Source organism: Sesamum indicum, linkage group LG14 (assembly GCF_000512975.1).
Source record: "Sesamum indicum cultivar Zhongzhi No. 13 linkage group LG14, S_indicum_v1.0, whole genome shotgun sequence".
Lineage (NCBI taxonomy): Eukaryota > Viridiplantae > Streptophyta > Magnoliopsida > Lamiales > Pedaliaceae > Sesamum > Sesamum indicum.
Window position 1 is genome coordinate 1346837 of NC_026158.1, and position 17042 is coordinate 1363878.

General features: G+C 33.2%; 3 protein-coding genes across 6 annotated transcripts in view; 1 reads left to right on the top strand and 2 right to left on the bottom strand.

Moving 5' to 3' along the window:
* The window catches only part of LOC105176769, a 4114-nt gene extending 435 nt beyond the window's left edge, over nucleotides 1-3679 (bottom strand). The window contains exons 1-9 of the mRNA XM_020698829.1: nucleotides 3551-3679; nucleotides 2832-2994; nucleotides 2614-2726; nucleotides 1924-2002; nucleotides 1808-1836; nucleotides 1408-1501; nucleotides 847-936; nucleotides 546-738; nucleotides 7-34 (exon numbers count right to left, since the gene is read on the bottom strand). Of these exons, the coding sequence (XP_020554488.1) occupies nucleotides 7-34; nucleotides 546-738; nucleotides 847-936; nucleotides 1408-1501; nucleotides 1808-1836; nucleotides 1924-2002; nucleotides 2614-2726; nucleotides 2832-2975 (770 nt within the window). The 5' untranslated portion in view covers nucleotides 2976-2994; nucleotides 3551-3679. The remainder of the gene's footprint in view (nucleotides 1-6; nucleotides 35-545; nucleotides 739-846; nucleotides 937-1407; nucleotides 1502-1807; nucleotides 1837-1923; nucleotides 2003-2613; nucleotides 2727-2831; nucleotides 2995-3550) is intronic.
* Nucleotides 8375-11336, top strand: LOC105176709 (septum-promoting GTP-binding protein 1). Its single transcript, XM_011099603.2, has 6 exons — nucleotides 8375-8831; nucleotides 8942-9062; nucleotides 9165-9261; nucleotides 9392-9431; nucleotides 10004-10087; nucleotides 10708-11336. Exons 1-6 carry the CDS (start codon nucleotides 8487-8489, stop codon nucleotides 10870-10872), a joined length of 852 nt encoding a protein of 283 aa, XP_011097905.1. The 5' UTR covers nucleotides 8375-8486; the 3' UTR covers nucleotides 10873-11336.
* LOC105176710 (FHA domain-containing protein DDL) lies at nucleotides 11201-17024 on the bottom strand. 4 transcript variants are annotated; one of them, XM_011099606.2, is made up of 11 exons: nucleotides 16950-17024; nucleotides 15455-16177; nucleotides 14291-14319; nucleotides 13926-13992; nucleotides 13656-13713; nucleotides 12450-12542; nucleotides 12029-12143; nucleotides 11889-11936; nucleotides 11741-11786; nucleotides 11563-11633; nucleotides 11201-11419 (listed from the first exon to the last, which is right to left on the bottom strand). In XM_011099606.2, exons 2-11 carry the CDS (start codon nucleotides 16148-16150, stop codon nucleotides 11380-11382), a joined length of 1263 nt encoding a protein of 420 aa, XP_011097908.1. In that variant the 5' UTR covers nucleotides 16151-16177; nucleotides 16950-17024; the 3' UTR covers nucleotides 11201-11379. The 4 variants fall into 4 exon arrangements, 3 of the variants coding, with proteins under 3 accessions (XP_011097908.1, XP_011097906.1, XP_011097910.1); XM_011099604.2 differs by having other exon boundaries at nucleotides 16914-17019; XM_011099608.2 differs by lacking the exon at nucleotides 16950-17024 and adding an exon at nucleotides 16706-16724.

Consider the following 17042-nt stretch of genomic DNA (forward strand, 5'->3'; position numbering starts at 1 on the left):
CCGTGCTCGGCTGCTGTAGTACCAGGTTCGTCAACTACACAAATAAAGCAGAAGGGGTATAAGTTGTAGGACAATATTGGAAAACCAGCAAGAAGAAAAAAAAATATGTCAGGACAGAAAAGGATAATAGTCAAGATTGTAGGCGCTGCAGAATAAACAACCTCCTACTGGAACAATAAAAATGAATAAGGCCCCGTTTGAAGGTTATATCAGTGAGACGTAGTAGCAACAATGAGAAGTGATACAAGTGAAATGATTGACGTAGTCTTTTGAAAGCATGGAACAAAATGCAAATACATCGGCCAAACAGAATCCATATAAAGTCCTTAAGCTCAATAAATGACGCAATCACAAAAAATTGGTTAGGGTACATTAAAAGGTATCAATCATAAATAAGAAAATGAAATTTGAAGTCCTATACCTTCTTGGCATCTTGAATTTAGTGAACTTTACATAATGTATTGACGTTTGACTTCCTATACAGCAGAGACATCATATAAAAATAAAAAGTGAAGATACAACAAACTTTTGAGATTAGCTTTTACCTCCAAGTAACGCCTCAATGCTTTGATATTGTATATTCGGTGGATTCCATGAGAAATCTCCCCGGTCATCCTTCTCTTGAATATCGGTCTCACTTCTGTTTGTCCTCTCAACTAACACATACTTATCTGTCTGCCATGCGCATTCCAGCAGTATGGTAGCTTCCTCCCTCCTTGGATAATACTCCCTAAAGACCTGCATTTTAAGTGAATAGAAAAGGAATTCCATAAGAAAACTGCAAACTAGGCAACAAATACACATAGGAACCAAATCACACATACACTTTTATTCATTTAAACTAACCTCGAATCCTTCTTGATTCAATTTCACAGTCTGTTCCGTTTGCGAAAGAGAAGAAACAGTATTGTACAGAAGAACAGAATCAAGAAGCATCTGCAAATAAGAAATTACGAACAATTGAAAAGCACATTATTAATTCATATATGCTATGGTTATTATATTTAATTATAGAACGCAGAAAAATTGTAAAACTTTCCATGTCAATGCAGTCATAGAAATAGGAGCAAAAGCAAGCATTCCACTATTACTATATCCAAAGTTGCTAACAATACCCACGAGAATTTCAAACATCAAGAACCATGAACCCTCCCCCCTCCCCCAAATCCCAACCAAAGTCTAATAATAAATAAATAAAATAAAATCAGATGGTAAGATAACTATATTTAGTGCAACTCTACATGTCCAATCACAGAATGCCTCCAAACATGTCTCTATATTTCAGGTCAGTGAATATAAGCCTCGGAAGGTGTATCACTAACTCATAAAATTTTGAAAGAAATGCCATAAATGTTAGCAACTCAACAATTTCAGCCATAAATTGCCAGAAAAATGGCACATACTTACTTGCTGAACCAGTACTCGTATGCGTGCAAGCACAGCCAGTGTCGTCAGTGAAAATTTCATGAAAAATGACCGAGCAAGCAGCGTGGATATTTCCCTTTGCATTGTTAAGAGAAAATGTTTTTGTCCATCCAAATCAACAACTTCAATAAAAAATAATGCAGAAAGCACTATTATTTAATATAAGATACATATAATAATTTGTTACATAGAATCACGTGATTAACAGATATCAGAAAAATAACATGACAGTTGATTACCTAGCATGGTAGTGATATCGCTAAAAGTTTGTGATCATGCAGTCTTACAAGACCTCTATATTTACTGAGGCCAAAAGTGATTCATCATGTTGAGAAATAATCCACACATCATAAATACTTTCAACAATTAAAACTAAGGATACATAGCTGCCTTCAGCAATGGCTCAACCATCTGCAACAACATGACAAAGAAATCAAGACAATGGGTATACTGCTTGACGGAATTCAATGTAAGTCGTAGGGGAAAAGAAAAAAACACCTCTGATAGTAGGCGGGTAACTCCCAAAAGTCTCTCCAAAAAGTTGTACTTGCCACTGCCACATTTTCTCCTCTTCAAACTGCAGTTATACAAGGCAAGAAATAATGTAAATAACAACTAAAAATCAAGCTGAACTTTTCCTTCGAATAAGCAATTCATTTGTGATAACAAATTATAAATAAAAAAATTCAACAGCAGATAACAGAAAGCCATGATCGCACTTGTTTCAATAGTGGAACACATAACATGGCATATAATAAGTAGGTATTAACAAGTAAGCCCCTCCTCTTGGCGTACCTACACTTGCAATTAGAAGATTTTGGTCTGAATATCAAAGAGCATACTGATCTTAGATAAGCATGTAACATATACGACAAACACCAGATAAAGTTATTAACTCAATCAAGTTCATATCTTTACAGAGGCCTCAGTCGCGAAACACACACAGCCGAATCAAATACAATCTAATTGATGCCTCAGTTTTATGGTGCTGAAAACCCCTAGATTTTCAAGCACTATTGTTCATCAAGTATTTTTCCACTGTCCCAGTACATAACTCAACTAAAAGGCTTCAAAATTCACCAGATTTTGTTCAACCATAAAAGTCTAATCTCAACTTTCAAGATACTCAACTAGAAATTAAAAAAAGTAAGGCATAAGTACAAAGAGACGGTAACAAGAAACACAAACCTTTCCAGAAGCTGAACTTTTTGCTTTGGCCTGTTCCCATTTACCACCAGGAAACAGGCATCAAATATCTCCTCCAAATTCGCTAGTTTCAGAAGCTTCAAATCCCTTCTCACCTACCCACCAAGTAGACCGAAAGACATTAATTAACAGGTACGTGAAACCAACATGCACCAGCAAGCGTCGGTGTATATGTCCAAGACAGAAATTGCTAAAAAGACCTTGAGCATATACTGAAAGTAATGACATCTTCGATGTTGATTCTTGTGTTTATACACTAGTCTCTCAAGAATCCCACATTCCGTCAGGAGCTGACCCGTAAAAGACTTCAATCTCTGTTCAACTGTTTCAATCTCCGAACCCATCTGTATTCAGCTGCAACATCTATACAGACATGCTAAACCATGAAGACCGTGCCCTATATCAGTCAAATTGTTAAGTTTTGTCACCTTCTCACCGGCATTCCATCAAACACTTTTATAGCAGGAGAAGGCATTGTATCATTAACAAGATGCACGATCACCATACCGTAAAGAGATTTTTCACAACATGTCTCATGTCATGGATCAATTCCACAATATGAAGTCGTGAAAGGCAACAAATCCAGTAAAGAGATTTTTCTACGCTATTAAATGTGCCAGTTCGTGGTTGTTAATAATAATTGTATAGTTCATATTTTTTTTAAAATTTTATAAAAAATATACATTATTACATTTAGCCTGGCAACGAGTCGAGCTCGAGCTCGACAAACAGAACAGCAACAACCAACAACAGAACAGAAAAAACAGACTTTTAGTTGGTAATCATTGGCAAAAGCAATTCCAAATATTTTTAGCTTGTAAAACTTCTATAACTTTAGTTTGTAAGATAAGATTTTTAGGATATTTTGCACCAGTCAATAGCAGAAGCAACCGTGTGTCAACAGAGAAAGAAAGATTACCTGGAAGCCGCACTCGTCCCCGACTTGCCTTTCTTGTTGCCGTGAATTGGGGGCTAGGGTTTTTAGAGAATGGTTTGGGGAAAGAATGGAGATAGAAACAGAAAGAGAGAAAGAAGAAGGAAGAAGAAAAGAACGATAAAAAGAGAGAGAGAAAGAGATGGGTTTGATTTTTGTATTATTATTATTATTTTAATCATGAGATTGAATCATAAAATTTTTACATAAATATAGTTGAATTTAATATATGTTCACAATCTACAAAATTTATATATTTATAAATGTTAGTATAATATTGATGTAACTATCATCTTACATTGTTGAACAACATGGATTAATCGGGCCATTAAAATTCAGATCAGACCGTTAGATTTGATAAAACTTACAAAAAAATACATTTGGTCAAGTTTTAGACTTATTGGATAAACGGATGTTGAGATATTGTACTTGAAACATAAGAGTAATTATTCAAGACTGTATCGTTAAATCAGGCCATGTGATTTTATATCATACCGTCTGATATGATCTAATGGATACAGTCTTGTATATATTTAAATTTCGTATGAATCAGGTGCCCAAATTTTAAGATATCGTAATTATTGATTAAATTTTTTTAATCTCATTATATATATAATAAAATAATAATTAGAATTGTTCAACCATCATCATCATAATTATTATTATTATTATTGTTGTTGTTGTTGTTGTTGTTGTTATTATTATTATTATTATGATTTTTCGATTAATTTATAGGAACTACTAAATTTTGACATAAATATATAAATAATAAAAAATCATAAGTGAATTACTTGTCAATTTAAGAAATGTTAACATAATACAAATATATATTAAAATATAATATAAAGTTATATATATCATATTAAATAATAATTTTAATTATAAAAAATTTTACTAAGTTGTTGATTAAATTTATTTTTGTATAAAGATTAAATGTATAAATAAAAGTACCATAATTTATTATTATTCAAAATAAAATGTATGATATTGATTAATAATTATAATATATGATCAATTTAGATTATAAAATTGATAAAATATTAAATATAAAAATAAATATATAAAAAATTCAAAAATAAAAAATATATAAATATACATATATATATATTCACCAACTTGCGAGCCAGCTCGTGAGCTGGTGAACAAGTAAAACTGAGCTCGAGCTCAAAATCGAGCCACCCTAACATTTGTATAATTTATGATATTTTAAAATTAATACAATTTTAATATTATAATTTTTTAAATTTTAATATATTGTTAAAAATTAATTGAATATAATTAATTTATAAAAAATAAAATTAAAAAAAATCATGTTGTGGATCAATTCCACAACATGAAGTCGTGAACTGATCCACGACATGAGGCAATTTTTTTTTAAAAAAAAAAAGTTTTTTAAGTCGAGTCGCGGATTACATCCACGACTCGATATATTTTTATTATATATCTTAACTAAATTATATTATATAACTTTTTTAATAATAATTAAATAATTAACCCGATGCGCATGGGTAGTCCTCTCTATTTTTTATTTTCTTTCTTAGAGAGCTTTAATATTTATTTTTCTAAAAAATATTTTATGATTCGATTCATCTATATACACTATTAATTACGAGGATGGGTCTATAGTTAAAATGTACAGTGGGTTGGGTCGATTTGAAATCAACAGAAATCAGTGCAAAAAAGTCTGATTTAAGATCAATTCATTATTATTCATAGTCAGTTTTGAGGTGTTTTTGGGCATTAAAATAAATCCTAATTACATTTTTAAATCCACGCCAAATCCACGGATTGGCCCAAACCAGACTTGAACCAACTTCGAATGTGCCTATTTTATGAGGAATTATTTTGAATAATTACTTAAATACAAGTATCTTGTAACTGATTCATTATATTGATAATTATATTGACCCATTATGAAGAAAATAGAGTTAAAAAGCTCAAATGAAGCTAAAAGAATGCAATAGAGCGTGATCATGCCTTATGAGATAATCGAAGCTATCTACTGGAAAAACTCATATGGAAAGTTTCTATAGGGAGATTTCTTTCCTTGTACATGAAATTGACGCAAACTGAAGGACGAAAACGCCTCAATGCTGCCGTGTAAAAAGGGAAGCGGACGAGAAAACATGATATGCACTCGTTTTGGAGCTTGGAATAAGGAGTTGAAATACGTCGGCCTCGTCCATTACTTTTTTTCTTTTTTTTATAGTTTATGTTTTTTCAGAATGTTTAATTTTTCTACCAACATAATATGTATCTAATTCCATTTTTCGATTCAAAAGAAATTTTAAGTCCACTCATTATGTTTCGAGATCTCAATTTTGTTTATGTCTTGCTGCTTTAGTGTTTATGGAACGATTATTTTTTAAATGTGATGCAGATATTACGTATTTATAATATATTTTAAAATATTAAAATTATTTATTATATATAGGGAAGATAATTCATATGAAATAAACCCAAATTTAAAATATATTTTGTAAGGACAATCAATTTAGGCCGCTTTTAGCTGTATTAATCAATGGCGCGTGGTGTCCACCCTCTTTCTAATGCGGCTACACGTGTGAGAAGCATCATACCTTATCCACCAGCCCCATCAGGGGGAGCCCATTCTTAGGGATAATATGTAAAAACAAAAAAATTATAAAAAATAAAATAATAATTTATTATTAGTATTTTAAAAAATAAAGCAATTATCCTCTGTCTAAACAGTTGACATAAGGTAATTTATTTTATTTTTTAAAACATATTGATAATTTTGCTTATTTCTTTTTCACAAGGGTTTATTTGCTCATTTCACATATACGTAAACTGTATTTAACTTGATAATTAATATGCCATCCCTAATTTATGATATATTTATATAAATTATTTGTACTTTTTATATAATTAATAAATTACTTTTCACAGTAAAATGGTCGGATTATATAATGATATAACGGTTCTGAAAGGTTTATGTGTACTTTTTAAAAAGTAGGGATGATTTGTATAAATGATATTGACTTTGTCTGATGAGTGTATATATAATTTTCTAAAATACAAGGATGATTTGTGTAAATAGATGCACGTCAATTCGTGTTAATGTAATTCTCCCTTATTATGCTTTGATCTAACAAATAATTGAAATTAAAATTAAGAATAAATTACAATTGCACCCTTAATGTTAGATATAATTATACAAATATTTGTGCCTAAAACGTTATACGTGAAATTATAGTTGTGCTTATATGTAGACGTGTACCCAAGTACAAAATTTTACCTATATACCCCCTGAATTATATTGACGTCTCTTCAGGGGTGTGTTTGTAATTTGGCAAATAATATGAAATAATTATATAATTAGACCGATCTAAAAGAAAAATATGTAATTTACCTTAATAATAATTGTGATGACATAGGGAAAAAGAAGAAAACCTATTTTTCTTTTCTTCTAATAATTGTTAATTTGACTTAGGTAGTAGTTCATGAAATTCCCAAACAAGCCCATAACTTAGATTTATTTACTCTTTGCCACACAAAAACGTTCTCTAGTTCATAAAAGAAGCAAATGAAAAAATTTGTGCCGGTTTATAAATCCCAAAGCATCTTTATATTTAAAAATCAACCACGTTCGGATCCCATTTGAATGAACAAAGCACCAACTGCATCGAAAGTAACATTATAATAGTTTATTTTTCTTTAGACTAGTCATCATTGAACGGGATTCCCTCTAACATATAAAAAGAACCTTGGTGTGAGATGATGAGGAAAAAAAAAAATGAAAACAACAAAGCATAATTATATAACTTATATAATAACTGTAGAGAAGTAAGGTGAGAGGAAAATGTGGAGTACGTTAAGAAGAAAAAAAAATATTAAAATTACTAATCCGACCATTTTAAAAAAAGATAAATTTGGATATTCAAAGATTGATAGGCTAAAAGATTTTATTTTATATATATATTTTTAAATATTTATGCTTTATGATTGAGAGGGGTCTAAATATTTTAAATAAGTTATGATCCACAAGATTCTAATACTTTGCAACCCAAATTTAAATAAGTAACATAGTGTAGAAAAGAATTATTTATGTCTTGATGAAAGAACAAAAGGGAAAATTAGGACAAAATTAGAAAAATTCACAAATTCTTATCAAATTGTGCTTTCAAACCAGTGGATTGGGTTTTTATATATTAAAATAAAATATAATTTAAAATAGAAAATTAAATTCCTTATTTTATACCACAATGCTGGGAAAAGAAGGGGCAGAATGCAATTTTAAAAAAATAAAAAGGAAAGAGGTAATTATGTGTGATTGCAGCTTTTTCTTAATTTAATCTTCCTAAATTGTATTTTTCTAAGTTATGTGGATGTAGATCCACCAATCAACTCTTTGCTCTCCATTCATTATTATTACTATTATCATTTCCAACCTATATTTTTTATTAGATATAACTCATCGCATTTATATAGTTCGATACATTCAAATTTAAAAATATTTTGAATACATCATCAATATAAAATCAAATAATATAATTCGAATAAAAGAGAAGGATAATAAAACACTATACAGTAGGCACATAAGCTCTAAATTGTATAAAATTTTTCTGTGTTTTAAAAAGTCGACAAAAGAATTTCTTTTGATTTAAAAATAGGTAAAATATTTTCCTGTGTTTTTAAAACTCATTTTAATCGCCCCTCTTTGTTAATTACAACTAACGGAGTTAATTTTTTAATAAAAATTATTTATTATATATACATAGTAACTACGTACCACAACAATTAGTAATATATAATTATAACAAATCTAATAAAATATAAGGATGCAAGTATCCTAAAATATAAGCTGTCTATTTCTTGAGTCTACATTGAGAGGAAGAAGCCGGCAAATTCACACCATCCAACAAGTCATCACCACCATTATTACTCCTTCTGCTCGTCCATGGCTACTCAGAAGTCCCACGACGGCGCCACCGGAAAGATGGCTCAACTCTGCCGGAAAATCCTCCACGTCAACATCCGGTGGAGCATCTCACAGAAGATCACAGTGCTCCGGCAGTTTCTCTGCCTAATTTGGCACAGAATTCTTGTATGCTCGACTAGGTATAATTTCCGGTACAGAAGAATATTGTCCCCTAGAAGAAACAGGTCGACTGCGGCCGGAGACTCCGGCCAGGAAGACCCCACTACGACGTCGTCCAGCAGCGGGTACGACAGCGATTCGGATTTAGTCTCCTTGAAGATCAGTATCCTGGGTGATTCTCAGATTGGCAAAACAAGCTTTCTGGTACTCATAACAGCACTTTTTTATTTTATTTATCTACACTCCCAAGATTTCTCTGTTTTTACTTTTTTTTGTGGGGGGGGGGGGGAAAAAAAGGAAAGGATTAAATAAAGGTAAAGTATGTGGGAGATGAAGAAGAGAAGAGAAGCTTGCAGATGAAAGGGCTGAATGTAATGGACAAAACAATGTGTATTCAAGGTGCAAGAATTGCTTTCAGAATATGGGATGTTGCAGGTTTGTAGAAATACATATCTGTTTTCTTGATTATATTTTTAAATGTATTATCATTAATTTCAAGATAATTGTATTTGTTTTTCAACCTCTGAAAAATTACAGGTGAGAAGAGGTCATTTGATCAAGTCCCAATTGCCTGCAAAGATGCTGTGGCAATCCTGTTTATGTTTGATCTCACCAGCAGATGTACACTCACCAGGTATGATACAATACAAAATAATTTCCAGAAATTTGAAGAATTTCTCCTACAGTTTCAGAATTTGAAATTTCCATTTGTGTTTGCAATAAATAATCAAATTTAAAGTAATGAAATTTGAAAATGAATGCAGTGTGGTTGAATGGTACAGAGAATCAAGAAAGTGGAATCAGGTTTGAAACATCAACTTTTGCTTTTACCATTACCAAAATTCACTGCTAGTTTCTCAAAAGAAGTATCTTTTATCACCATGCAAGAACACTCACTTTCTTTTATTTTTATTTATTTATTTTTTTGGCGATGAGCAACTTTAAAGGTGAGTGGATCAAAGTTAGTATAAAGAGGAAATAAATTCAGTAGGTGGAATCAAACTTCGTTCATGGATTAGTACTCTGGCAATAACTATAGTTGTTGGGCTTTGCACATACTGCATTCATAGTTAAGATGATTGTGTATAGTTTATTTTTTAGAAAATATGGGACAATAATTCAAACAAACATTTAATACACAAACTATCGAATACAATTTGAAGTTAACCCTATATTAATTAGTCCTACCCCCACCCCCCCAACCCCAACACCCAGCCAACTACATTGTTTTAGGAGATATTTTTCGTCATTTTATGAAGAATGAAGATATGATACATAAGAGTAATCAATTATATGACAATCGAAATAATAGTGTAGCATATCTCAAGAATCTGACGTTTAGGCTCGTGCCGTCCTTTGTATAATGTTCTTTGCAGACGGCAATTCCGATACTAGTAGGGACCAAGTTCGATGATTTTGTGCAGCTTCCACCTGATATCCAATGGACCATCGTCACTCAGGTATACTGTTTGTTTAAGAGAATATATATTAATCTTGTCCATATTTCCGCATCGGGGTTGGTTGTGTACTCCCGAATTTCTAAATTCTTACCAACATTTCATTATTTACTTAGTCCATTTTAAGACTTGAGAAAGAAGAAGTCATGTTCTTGTAATATGTGGTCCTTTCAAACAGCATTGAGATGGGATCAAAATGGTCCTAAAACCACATTTGAATTGTCAAATATAAACAACAAAAAGTTGTTGGGTTTTGGAAAAAGTTATGAATCAATGTTTGAATCCTTCCTAGTTGGTGGAAGAGGAATGGAATGTCTTTTGGGGAAGACTAGAAGTTGTCCTTGAATCTGGATCTCAACATGCTGCACATGCTCTTACCCATAATTCATATATAATTTGCATCCAATGTTTTACCTACATCTATCACCAGCTAAGAATATAATTGTAATTATCAAACAGTAAGATGCGTAATTACAATTAATCTCAGGACTGTCGATGTAATTAAATTCATACTACTTTTTTGGAATAGCCATAAACTTTGGGTTTCCTTCCCTTCCATAACTCATAAATGTAAATTTAATTTCATCGAATTGAATACTTATCAAAGTGATAGTTTTGTGCAGGCACGAGCATACGCGAGGGGACTGAAAGCAACCCTATTCTTTTCAAGTGCAAAACACAACATAAATGTAAACAAGATATTCAAATTTATCATGGCCAAGCTCTTCAACTTGCCTTGGACTGTCGACAGAAATTTGACAATTGGCGAACCCATTATTGACTTCTAATTCCACTTTTCTACTGTAAAGCTCGCTCACATGTATATATCATCAAGGTTTTATGATCATTGATGAAAGCGCTTGTTTAGATTTTAGGATTTACTTTTATTAAAGGTACCTAAAAAAAGCTCCTACTATCTGATTTACCCAACACGTGATATGGTAAAAAGCTTATAAGCTCGCCCATACACATTTAAAACGTATGAGGACATTTGTACTTCAACCCAGACAATAAGAAGAGTAGATATCACCATTTTCAGACCCATCTAGTTTCATCAATTTTACATATATGGTTGGTGATAACTTGATGAAAAATTCAATAATTGCAGAACACAAGTTAATTTGCGGAAAAAACGCACGCATGCTCGGAAATAAAGATTGGCATCAGTGTAATACAGGCGTTTGTTCTCACATACTCGAGCTGCTTGCGCTCTGCATTCTGAAAGTGCGTTGGCATGCTACCGGAGAGGTGACTTACTCTAGCAAAAAATGCTATTGCCCGAGAACTGATAAGGATCAATCAGTTGAATTCTCATGAAGTAGAACATATTCGCGGCTGCAAAATCAGAAAAGTCGGAGAATTTAGGGAAAAAAACTTCATGATTTGAGAACTGCATGCTGATGTTATAGCTACAGAAATAGAAACAACATAAAGATAAAAACTCTTAAAAGTTCATATCAATGATCTTTCTAGCCTACCTGCTATTACCAAACTTAATAGTATCTTTTTCAAATAGTTCATAGTATCGCTGAGGTTCTAATTGATTGTCCTGCAAAAAAAATAAAGAGTATGAATTTGTTTTTAACTCCATTACAACAACCAAAAAGTGGGATGGAAAATATAACATTCACAGAATAATTTCTATAAATTGCTCACATTAATGAACGTTCCGTTTGTGCTTCCAAGATCCATCAAATAAGGCCTATACATTGCAAATAAGAGACCGAAACTTGTTACTTAGACTTGAATAATGCAATGTTATTGCCATCTCATAGATGTCAAAAACAGATATTGTTAGTCGCACCTCACTCGTTTTGACATGGTACCATCTGGATTCTCCTCCTCCACTTGTCTGCAAGTGTTAAGCACCACAAAAAGTGAGTAAACGCACGAGATAAGCAAATAGAATAAAGCGTAATACACACATTCAAATTATGATACTACCGATACTGAAGAACAGCATGTTGCTTGCTGCAGGATGGGTGGTCCGTAGGGATGTCTGCAACCCTTCTCTCTCTACCAAAAAGATAGCAAGTCTGACGATGTATATAAAGAGGTTCTGCATGTTAAAAAGTTGCAATGATCAATGGCTCCATGTTGTAGAGGTACAACTTCATGAAGGGGGCTAGTGTGACATCTGCATATTTCTATAGGTTACAAGGAAAAAGTGGATATATGAAATTTCTTGGGAACATCAGCTTAATACTTCAGATTGCACAATAAAAAGCTCAAGATAGAAAGGTAGTAATGAGGTTTGAAATCAAGGTAGGGAGTAAATTGAGGATAGAAACTTGAAGGAAAAGTCAAAATTAGAATCAGTAGAGACAAATCTAGCAACATTGTCATATATCCAACACAGATTTACCATTAAGCACTTCGCCGCCCTTGAAAACATACAATCGCCATCTTACATCTGGTTTTCGAGCATCGGGTGGCTCATTAAACAGCAGAGTTACACCTAACAAAGCCGTAAAGTGCATCAGGAACAGTAAAAAGGAAGAGACTTAACATAGACAAGATTGTTAGCTGCACCAATGGATTTCCAACAATTCTTCATCACGATAGAGCAAAGGGATAAAACAGAGACACCTTGAGCAGAGTTCATTTAACTGTTTATATAGTTACCAAAATATTCGCATATTATCTTATCTCACATTGTTTACAATCTCCACGCTGTCATGAATTAAAGAGACTTGAAGAAGCTCCAAATTTTCATCTTCATCTCATCACTGACGTCGTAGAACACATAGCATGGAAAGCACGGTTATGCAACTTATTTGGATCACCTTTCATAACAAATTTGGAGGCCTAAAAATAGAACAAAAGCAGTGTGGTCTGCAGCAGAAATCATGCAGAAAACAATCTTTTAAAACAAGAAAGATTGTAACCAAAGTTAAAATATCATCGTCTAGGCATCCATCACTCAATACCAATCAAATGGTCAATATATAAATGGTGCTGCAAAATAAATCTATAAGTTCACCTCTCCCAAATCAAATGTACAAAATCAGATTCAGAAACGAGCAAAAATGTTAGACATAATGAAGGAGTCAAGATCTGGTATTTTGCTTTTAGCTTGTGTGTAATGCACGAGAGATAAAATAAGAAGAGGGAAACAGTTAAAGTGTATAATATACAGAAAGAAAATCATTACTTCGATCTATAGCTTGTGTAACAACTCAACCGAACCCAGAAGGAATATTCTTTTGGGTAGTGTACTTGCTACAAGGTTGGTTTCTCACCAAATATTCTAAAACTAAGGTGCATTCAAAAACAACATAATGATTTGCACATGTCTCAGACAGCCTAAGCAAACAGCTCCTCAGGAAGTATCTTATATTGAGGTGCATAGTCACAACAGGATTGCACATGAAAAATGAAATGATGCATGGATAACGGAATTAAATAGAATGCTAAAACCAACAGTGGAAGATAAAGCACGACAATAATTGTCATCAATTACTTAAACTATAAGATGGAAATCTGATCTTGTCATACAACTAATAAAGTAAGACTATCTAATACAATCAATGAAATCTTATAATGACAGGTAAACCAGTCCCGTAATTACCTCGGACTCGATTAGTTTCTGCAGCAAGTTTTCCAGACAGCTCAAACGAGGGTTTTTGCTGCAAATTGTAAATGCCAACTAATAAGTAAATACATCAATGTGCAGTCTCAGTAATTAGCAGAGTTACAAACATTCTACAAAATAATGGCCATAGCCTATGATGAAAGCAGAGTCTAATCAACACAAAAGTTTCGGTGAAGGTAAAGGAGAAAGGAACAAGTATAGGAGAATATATAGCCTAATAGCAACTCAATGCAGAAAGGAAGGTACTTTTTCCTTTGCTTCCAATTTCTCTTCAGCAGCCTTCATCTTAGCTATTGAATCACTATCACTATTCCTGCTAAGCAGAGATAACAACAATGTAAAAAGATGTAGAAACAGTGAAACAAATAGCAGCATACAACACTCGTGGAAAATGTTAAGGAATTGAAAATACCAGAAAAGATAACAAAAAAGAGCTAAAACTGAAATCTTGATCAAAATTTGTTGATTTTCAGTCGAACAATGTAGGCAAAATCTCCTTAAAATCAGGGACAAGTCTACAAGAGGGAGAAAATAAGACCATTTGGAAACCAGAAGATTCTGAAAATCTAAATGCAACAATTCTTAAGTATGACGTTAAAGAAGTAGCTCACCGCTGCTCAGTATCTCTTGAATTTGTCAGCTGCAAACATTTAAACAAATAATCAGAATGTATCCTTCTAATTAAATTACAACCTCCATTAAGGAAGTTATCAACATTCAATAAGGCTTTTCAGAAACATGGACAACGAAAACTAAAGACATTCAATGGGATTAATATAACTTCAGTATAAAAAGTTCAGAACTCTCCTACAGGCAAAAGGAAACAGTTAAGACTGTAAAGTTCAAAGTCAGCCTATATTATGATGCATGTGTAATGTATAAATTTTCTTCCCATACAATCGATATGCAGATGGAATTTCACCACTTATGCTATTGGCTAATGCCTATGATGATAAATTCTGCCACAAGAACATTCAAGTAAGTTTTTTTTTCATGTTGCTCTGACATCTTATTAAAGCCCTAAATCAAGTTAAATATCTTACAAGCACACTATCTTGCAAGCATTGATCAGCTAAAAAAAATGAAAAGTTCAGTTAATAAATAAAGCAGAGTACCATGTTGTATCATGAAAAGCCATAGCAAAAAGCTCCAGAGATGAAAATCAAATATTCAATAGCTTTACAACTTAGAAGTTGGTATGACCAAACAATTACAGCTTAACTTTATTACATAGACAGGAAGCAATAAAAAAACAAAACGAGTATTTCAGATACAAACTACAAGGTCAGAAATAATTTGAATCAACCAACCCACAAACTTGAACCATTCTTGATGAAAAATTATGATGGCTACCGTGCTACTTTTTAGTTTGTTAAGACTGGCATCTTCGAGCCAGGATAACTTGTTGAGCTAAGCATTTTCTGTGATCATTACCCCATGTCAATTAGGTTCTCAAAGAACAAAGAGGAAGCTGGAGAAGAAGGGATGTAATCCAGTTACATGCTCAAAAGAGCAGCATTGTTCGCATTGCAAGAGAATAGGAAAAAGAAAGCATCTTGGACCAATTCCCTTAGTTCATCTATGTGTATAATACTATAATAGCTGGTAAACAAAGAAAAATTGACCTTAAAACTCAACTCTACAAAGAGTAAATTGAGTAAATGCATGCAATTCCCCAAGTTTTGCTAATTTTTTGCTTTGAAAAAGTGAACCAAATCATGTCATAAATAGTTCATTTTACGAATCAGGTATAGGCAGTGGATATCACCAGACACCTCATCATGTCCTCTATTATCAGCAGTATAAGGCGATCTTGATCTTCGTTGACCCCTGTGGTGACGATCAGGAGGTGAAGGTGAGTGTCCATGTCTTGATCTAGAACCATCGCCAACTGCATCCCTTCCTGGCCTTCTATCTTTTTTTTCAATTGGCAAATCCCTGTCTAAATCCTTTTCCTCATTTGTGCCCCTGTCAGCCTTTCTCCCATGGTTTTTCTCATGTTCCCTCCCACCACTTTTTTCAGCATCTCGTTCACGTTCAGTTTTAGCTCTTTTTAATCTTTTACTACGTGGTGAAGGAGATCGAGATTCAGGAGACCTTGATCTAGCACTTCTAGGGGACCTGGTTCGACCCGAAAGTTTTCCTTTCTCTGGTGAAAGAGGTGGCGGAGACCTCGATTTCACACGTTTTGGTGACCTGATAGGTTTTGATGGTTTTTGTCTAACTGGAGAGCGAGATACAGGAGATAGTGATCTTCTATGTTTTGGAGATTTGGTGCGACTAGAAAGTTTCTCCCTCACAGGTGAATGAGGGGACCTTGACCTAGGACGCCTTGGTGACCTATTGCGACTTGAAAGCTTGTCTGAATTCGAACTCCTATGTCGAGCAGGAGACCTTTCCCTTCGCGAGGGGGTCCTCCTGCGAGGAGATCCACGATCCCTGACTGGAGATTCTGAGTTCCTGCGTCCCATTGAAGATGTATTACATCAAAAACGTATCTGCACAAATAGAAAACAATCCATGTAAGAAACACATCATAAGATATATACATATATAATTATACACACACACACACACAACACCAAGAACTTATGTGAATAAAAGATTGTTATAGAGTTGAGTAAATCTTCAAAAGGAAAGCATAGTAAACACAATTCAAAAAGTTTATACATTCTTCCCAAATTCAATAGGGAGATTCAAACTACAGTGGTGGGGACCTGATAACTGGAAACAAAACTAACATCCATACACTATTCAATCAGCTTACACGAGTTCCAAACGCACAAACCAATTCCGTAGTTTCTGTACAGTCTGAATTCTCGGTATCTAACGTTTCAAACTATAAGTGTAAGCTAGAATTTATAACCCCCAAGAAAAAAAGTACCTTTAGCTCAATAACCCAACGGAATTACACCAAAAATTATATCATAAAAAAACTGAGAAAGTCACCCAGCAATTTCACGAGAATAAAACATTGTATAAAAACAAGTACTAAGAGGAACAGAATGTAGTAATAAAATGCAAACCATATCTTAACCCAGAGCATGAATATGCCAAATATAATCGAAATACACCGCATTTCTTTGCAGAAACGGGTCTCTTTACTCCTAATTTCCCCCATTATCAAATAATAAAGGAACCAACGCAAAAAGATCAACAAAATTGTGGCGCCGCAGGATAAAGAAATCGTAAACAGATAAAAAACCAAAAAGCAACCAATACTTTTGAGCAAACCTTCATAAAATTAGAGACGAGCACACGAACAATTACCCGAAAAAGAAATTGTAGAGGAGGATTAGGGCTTCGTGTTGCTTCACTGAAAATATAGAGAAACGAGAATACGGCGACGTTTGCTGCCTTCAG